Source organism: Entelurus aequoreus, linkage group LG26, assembly GCF_033978785.1.
Source record: "Entelurus aequoreus isolate RoL-2023_Sb linkage group LG26, RoL_Eaeq_v1.1, whole genome shotgun sequence".
NCBI lineage: Eukaryota > Metazoa > Chordata > Actinopteri > Syngnathiformes > Syngnathidae > Entelurus > Entelurus aequoreus.
In genome coordinates this window covers 20331732-20339231 of record NC_084756.1, presented here as the reverse complement: position 1 = coordinate 20339231, position 7500 = coordinate 20331732, and the positions used below count along the sequence as shown (strand labels likewise).

At 31.7% G+C, this 7500-nt stretch overlaps 1 protein-coding gene across 5 annotated transcripts in view; it reads right to left on the bottom strand.

Moving 5' to 3' along the window:
• megf6b (multiple EGF-like-domains 6b) overlaps window positions 1-7500 on the bottom strand; it is a 209637-nt gene that overhangs the window by 1713 nt on the left and 200424 nt on the right. For all 5 annotated transcript variants that reach the window (XM_062038216.1, XM_062038215.1, XM_062038214.1 and 2 more), the window contains 4 exons: window positions 2245-2373; window positions 2053-2181; window positions 990-1118; window positions 796-924 (listed from right to left, as the gene is read on the bottom strand). In XM_062038216.1, the coding sequence (XP_061894200.1) occupies window positions 796-924; window positions 990-1118; window positions 2053-2181; window positions 2245-2373 (516 nt within the window). The remainder of the gene's footprint in view (window positions 1-795; window positions 925-989; window positions 1119-2052; window positions 2182-2244; window positions 2374-7500) is intronic.

The following is a 7500-nucleotide window of genomic DNA, read 5'->3' as shown; positions in this document are numbered from 1 at the left end:
AAAAAAAAAAATACTTTCAAATCTTTTACATTTTAATGCAACATGTTGAAGAAAATATGAACTGCAAAAGAAAATGACATACATTATTATACAACAAATTAATGTTGTTTTTTAACCTTGATATTTTAAATTTCAAAGAAAATAAAACATAAATGGCATACTTGGTAAAAAAATAAAATAGTAGCCAAAAATATGATTGAATAATTTTTTTAAGGCAAAAGTCAAACAAATAAAAAATGACTAATTAAAATAAAATATTGTACTCTTAATACCTTAAAATTCTCTGTTTTAATCTGAATTAAAAAATAATGTTTTTTTGACACTTTGTTGCATTATTTTTTTTTGTCCAAACATTTTTAAATATTTCTAATTTGAATGCAAAATGTTGAAAATAAATATGAACTGAATATATATATATATATATATATATATATATATACAATATGATAATATAACGTTTATTTTTCTTTGAGAAATGTATTTCAAAGGAAATGAAAATAAAAAAGGCATACTTTAAAAAAATATCCATATTTATTTTTGGTTAAATTAGAAGGGAACTCAAAAATACTCTGTTTGAAAAGGAAAAAAAATACCTTTTTTCAAAATAAAAATATGTATTTAATTTATTAACGATTTTTATTCGAATTGTTAATAAAAAAAATGTTTTCAAATGTGTGTCTGGACTGGATTTTTAATTTCAATTGGATAAAAAAAAAAGTAATGGCGACTAAAAATAATGAAAGTGGAAAAAGTCTGAATCGTGCTGGTTAGGAAATCAAACGAGGATCCACTCACCAATGTCACATCTCCGGCCGGTCTGTCCCGCAGCACAAAGACACGTTCCGGTCACAGGGTCACACGGCGCGTCGTTGTCACAGTCGCACACTTTCACGCAGCCGTGACCGAACGTGCCTCGCTCACACACTGAAACACGACAATACCAACGTGGGTGAGCACTTTGCGTGTGGACCCCAAACGACGCGACTGACCTCTTTGGCATCGAGCGCCATGACGTCCAGCAGGACACGCGCACTGACCGGACGCCGGATGGCAGGAAGCGCCGTCCTCACAGCTGCACTGCCGCTGACACAAGGGTCCGTAGAGACCGTGGGGACACGCTGATGACGACGACATATTGAAGAAGATAAAGAATGTTTTCATATGTGACCTCTGCTCTAATAAACACTTTGTCTTACACATGGCATCTGTAAAACTGACCTAAACTCTGTGCAATTTTAATACTTGTGGTGCATATTTTATTGTGCTATAAATGGTTGTAATAATCAGTATTTGTGGGGAATATGATCAAATAAACACAAATATCTAGCTGAGTTTCACCTTCATAGTTCATATACAAACAATTAAAAAATCTAAATATATTTGATAATATTGTAAACAGAAATGTTACTTACATCATTGTAAAATGACTGTTAACAAGATTTTATTTACTTAAAATATATATTTTTCCTGCTCCTGATACATTTTGTTTACCCTTTCCTTGTAATATTTGACCTTGATGTCTATTCAGAGCTCTTTAAAACATTGTTTAATTATTATTTAAAAAAAATTACAAATAAAGGTTTCCTTTCTACTAAACACCGCACTCATTTTAGAAACCTCCTCTGTCTCAAATGTTTTATTATAATATATATTATAATCAATAATAAATACAAATTGGAATTATTTTTGCTTCAAACATATTTTTTCCTTTAAAAATATATTCATAATTTATTATTACATTGCTATTTTTTTTTCCTAAATATTTTTTAAATATTGTGTTTTCCTCCTAAAAAGGCAACTTTATTGTTGAATGAATATTTTTTTCCTGAAAAACACACCTTTATTCTTGTAATTAATTATATTTTTTATTTATAATTAAATGTATTTAATTTTTAAATGGTTATTTTTCTATCAGTATTGTTTTTTCATTTAAATAAAATGATTATTATTATTTTTAAAATATAAAGGCATCTCCTTGATTGCTGCCTTACCTCTAATGGAAGCCTGCTACTACCTGCAGTTTAGTAAGCATGTGTCGAGTCTTTTCCTCACCGTGCTCACACACGTGTCCGTAGTGTCCTGGAGCGCACTGACACGCCCCGCTCACTCGGTCACACGTTCCATTATTTTCACACCTGCACATCAGCTGACAGTCGGCGCCAAATTGACCCTGCGGGCATTCTGGGACACGAAAGAGAAGAAAGGTCAGCTGAAAAAGAAGCTGCTGAGGTGTGATGGTCTCACCCGTGTCGCAGTGAGGACCGGTCCATCCCAGGCCGCAGGTGCAGTTGCCCGTCACCGGGTGGCACACGGCGCCGTTGCTGCAGTTACAACGCTGCACGCACTTTAAGCCGTACCAGCCTGGAGGACAACCTGACCAAAGATTTCACAGGGTAAAGAAGTGCTTGACTTCTTTTTACGCTTGAACAATAACAATGTCAAAAAGTACATTATGATGACAACCATAAAAGATAACTTGTTTTTATTGTGTCTCTCATTTGGTACTGTCGCGGGGAAAAAAAGAACGCTCCAGAAGGTTATTTACATTACTTTATAGTAGTTCACTTCTTTTTACGCTTGAATGACAGTTAAGAATGTCAAAAAGTATGTTGTATTGTTAAAAAGAGGTTTTATGATGGGAACAGTTTGACCCTGGAACAGATTATTTCCATCATTTATGACCCTCAAACTGCGCAAAAATGATACAATTTTAATTACAAAAAGTAGTAAAGGACTAAAAAAAATATTCATCGAAAATCAAACGGGAACTTTTTGTTTGGCTTTGACGGGGAAAAGGTGATGACAAACATAAAAGAGATTTGTTTTTGTTTGTTTTTTTGCGACAGTACAAAATGAGAAGCACAAGGAATAAAAACAACACTCCGTAAGGTTATTTACATTATTTTACAGTAGTTCACTTCTTTTTACACTTGAATGATGGATAAGAATGTCAAGAAGTATGTTGTATCGTTAAAAATAGGTTTTATGATGGGAACAGTTTGACCCTGGAACAGATTATTTACATTATTTATTACCCTAAAACACCCTGAAAATGGTACAATTTTAATTTCAAAAAGTAGCAAAAGGACTGAAAAAATATTCATCAAAAATCAAACGGGAGCTTTTTCTTTGGCTTTGACAGGAAGAAGGTGATGACAAACATAAAAGATTACTTTTTTTTTGCCACCACAGTACAAAATGAGAAACACAAGGAATAAAAACAACACTCTGTAAGGTTATTTACATTATTTTACAGCAGTTCACTTCTTTTTACACTTGAATGATGGATAAGAATGTCAAAAAGTATGTTGTATCGTTAAAAAGAGGTTTTATGATGGGAACAGTTTGACCCTGGAACAGATTATGATGACAACCATAAAAGATAACTTGTTTTTATTGTGTTTCTCATTTGGCACTGTCGCGGAAAAAAAAGAACACTCCAGAAGGTTATTTACATTACTTTATAGTAGTTCACTTCTTTTTACGCTTGAATGTTAAAAAGAGGTTTTATGATGGGAACAGTTTGACCCTGGAACAGATTATTTACATCATTTATGACCCTCAAACTGCGCAAAAATGGTACAATTTTAATTACAAAAAGTAGTAAAGGACTAAAAAAATATTCATCGAAAATCAAACGGGAGCTTTTTGTTTGGCTTTGACAGGAAGAAGGTGATGACAAACATAAAAGATTACTTTTTTTTGCCACCACAGTACAAAATGAGAAACACAAGGAATAAAAACAACACTCTGTAAGGTTATTTACATTATTTTACAGCAATTCACTTTTTTTTACACTTGAATGATGGATAAGAATGTCAAGAAGTATGTTGTATCGTTAAAAAGAGGTTTTATGATGGGAACAGTTTGACCCTGGAACAGATTATTTACATCATTTATTACCCTCAAACAGCACAAAAATTGTACAATTTTAATTTCAAAAAGTAGCAAAAGGACTGAAAAAATATTCATCAAAAATCAAATGGGAGCTTTTTTTTTTGCAACATTACAAAATGAGAAACACAAGGAATAAAAACAACACTCCATAAGATTATTTACATTATTTTACAGGACTTATTTTTACACTTGAATGACAGTTAAGAATGTCAAAAAGTACGCTGTATCGTTAAAATGAGGTTTTATGATGGGAACAGTTTGACCCTGGAACAGATTATTTCATTTTTAATTTTTTTTTTCCATTTATTTATTTATTTCAGGCAATGACATAAAAAAGTACAAAGTTGACAACACATAATCATATAAATGAATATAGTGCAAAAGGTAATGTATAGTATGTAATGCATGATTGTCCAGTTTTGCCTGAAAGGGAGTGGGAAGAAGATCATGTATTTAATCCCACCCCCAGTTCTCCATTCGGTGATTATTCACATTAGTTTCACTCTTACTTTCCATCATGTAAATCCTCAAACAGCCCAAAAATGGTACACTTTTAATTACAAAAAGTAGTAAAGGACTAAAAAAATATTCATCGAAAATCAAACGGGAACTTTTTGTTTGGCTTTGACGGGGAAAAGGTGATGACAACCATAAAAGAGATTTTTTTTTTTTGCGACAGTACAAAATGAGAAGCACAAGGAATAAAAACAACACTCCGTAAGGTTATTTACATTATTTTACAGTAGTTCACTTCTTTTTACGCTTGAAGGACAGTTAAGAATGTCAAAAAGTATGTTGTATCGTTAAAAAGAGGTTTTATGATGGGAACAGTTTGACCCTGGAACAGATTATTTCCATCATTTATGACCCTCAAACTGCGCAAAAATGGTACAATTTTAATTACAAAAAGTAGTAAAGGACTAAAAAAATATTCATCGAAAATCAAACGGGAACTTTTTGTTTGGCTTTGACGGGGAAAAGGTGATGACAAACATAAAAGAGATTTTTTTTTTTTTTTTTTGCGACTACAAAATGAGAAGCACAAGGAATAAAAACAACACTCCGTAAGGTTATTTACATTATTTTACAGTAGTTCACTTCTTTTTACGCTTTAAGGACAGTTAAGAATGTCAAAAAGTACGCTGTATCGTTAAAAAGAGGTTTTATGATGGGAATAGTTTGACCCTGGAACAGATTATTTACATTATTTATTACCCTCAAACACCCTGAAAATGGTACAATTTTAATTTCAAAAAGTAGCAAAAGGACTGAAAAAATATTCATCTAAAATCAAACGGGAGCTTTTTCTTTGGCTTTGACAAACATAAAAGATTACTTTTTTTTTGCCGCCACAGTACAAAATGAGAAACACAAGGAATAAAAACAACACTCTGTAAGGTTATTTACATAATTTTACAGCAGTTCACTTCTTTTTACACTTGAATGATGGATAAGAATGTCAAGAAGTATGTTGTATCGTTAAAAAGAGGTTTTATGATGGGAACAGTTTGACCCTGGAACAGATTATGATGACAACCATAAAAGATAACTTGTTTTTATTGTGTTATTCATTTGGTACTGTCGCGGAAAAAAAAGAACGCTCCAGAAGGTTATTTACATTACTTTATAGTAGTTCACTTCTTTTTACGCTTGAATGACAGTTAAGAATGTTAAAAAGAGGTTTCATGATGGGAACAGTTTGACCCTGGAACAGATTATTTCCATCATTTATGACCCTCAAACTGCGCAAAAATGGTACAATTTTAATTACAAAAAGTAGTAAAGGACTAAAAAAATATTCATCAAAAATCAAACGGGAGCTTTTTCTTTGGCTTTGACAGGAAGAAGGTGATGACAAACATAAAAGATTACTTTTTTTTTGCCACCACAGTACAAAATGAGAAACAAGGAATAAAAACAACATTCTGTAAGGTTATTTACATTATTTTACAGCGGTTCACTTCTATTTACACATGAATGATAGATAAGAATGTCAAAAAGTATGTTGTATCGTTAAAAAGAGGTTTTATGATGGGAACAGTTTGACCCTGGAACAGATTATTTACATCATTTATGACCCTCAAACTGCGCAAAAATGGTACAATTTTAATTACAAAAAGTAGTAAAGGACTAAAAAAATATTCATCGAAAATCAAACAGGAACTTTTTGTTTGGCTTTGACGGGGAAAAGGTGATGACAACCATAAAAGAGATTTTTTTTTGTTTGTTTTTTTGCGACAGTACAAAATGAGAAACACAAGGAATAAAAACAACACTCCGTAAGGTTATTTACATTATTTTACAGTAGTTCACTTCTTTTTACGCTTGAAGGACAGTTAAGAATGTCAAAAAGTACGCTGTATCGTTAAAAATAGGTTTTATGATGGGAACAGTTTGACCCTGGAACAGATTATTTACATTATTTATTACCCTCAAACACCCTGAAAATGGTACAATTTTAATTTCAAAAAGTAGCAAAAGGACTGAAAAAATATTCATCGAAAATCAAACGGGAGCTTTTTCTTTGGCTTTGACAGGATGACAAACATAAAAGATTACTTTTTTTTTGCCACCACAGTACAAAATGAGAAACAAGGAATAAAAACAACACTCTGTAAGGTTATTTACATTATTTTACAGCAGTTCACTTCTTTTTACACTTGAATGATGGATAAGAATGTCAAAAAGTATGTTGTATCGTTAAAAAGAGGTTTTATGATGGGAACAGTTTGACCCTGGAACAGATTATTTACATCATTTATTACCCTCAAACAGCGCAAAAATGGTACAATTTTAATTTCAAAAAGTAGCAAAAAGACTGAAAAAATATTCATCAAAAATCAAATAGGAGCTTTTTTTTTTTTTTTTTTGCAACATTACAAAATGAGAACCCCATGAATAAAAACAACACTCCATAAGATTATTTACATTATTTTACAGGACTTATTTTTACACTTGAATTATGGATAAGAATGTCAAAAAGTAAGCTGTATCGTTAAAATGAGGTTTTATGATGGGAACAGTTTGACCCTGGAACAGATTATTTCATTTTTAAAAAATGTTTTTCCATGTATTTATTTATTTCAGGCAATGACATAAAAAAGTACAAAGTTGACAACACATAATCATATAAATGAATATAGTGCAAAAGGTAATGTATAGTATGTAATGCATGATTGTCCAGTTTTGCCTGAAAGGGAGTGGGAAGAAGATCATGTATTTAATCCCACCCCCAGTTGTCCATTCGGTGATTATTCACATTAGTTTCACTCTTACTTTCCATCATGTAAATCCTCAAACAGCCCAAAAATGGTACAATTTTAATTACAAAAAGTAGTAAAGGACTAAAAAAATATTAATTGGAAATCAAACGGGAACTTATTGTTTGGCTTTGACGGGAAAAAGGTGATGACAACCATAAAAGAGATTTTTCTTTTTTTTTTTGCGACAGTCCAAAATGAGAAGCACAAGGAATAAAAACAACACTCCGTAAGGTTATTTACATTATTTTACAGTAGTTCACTTCTTTTTACACTTGAATTATGGATAAGAATGTCAAAAAGTATGTTGTATCGTTAAAAAGAGGTTTTATGATGGGAATAG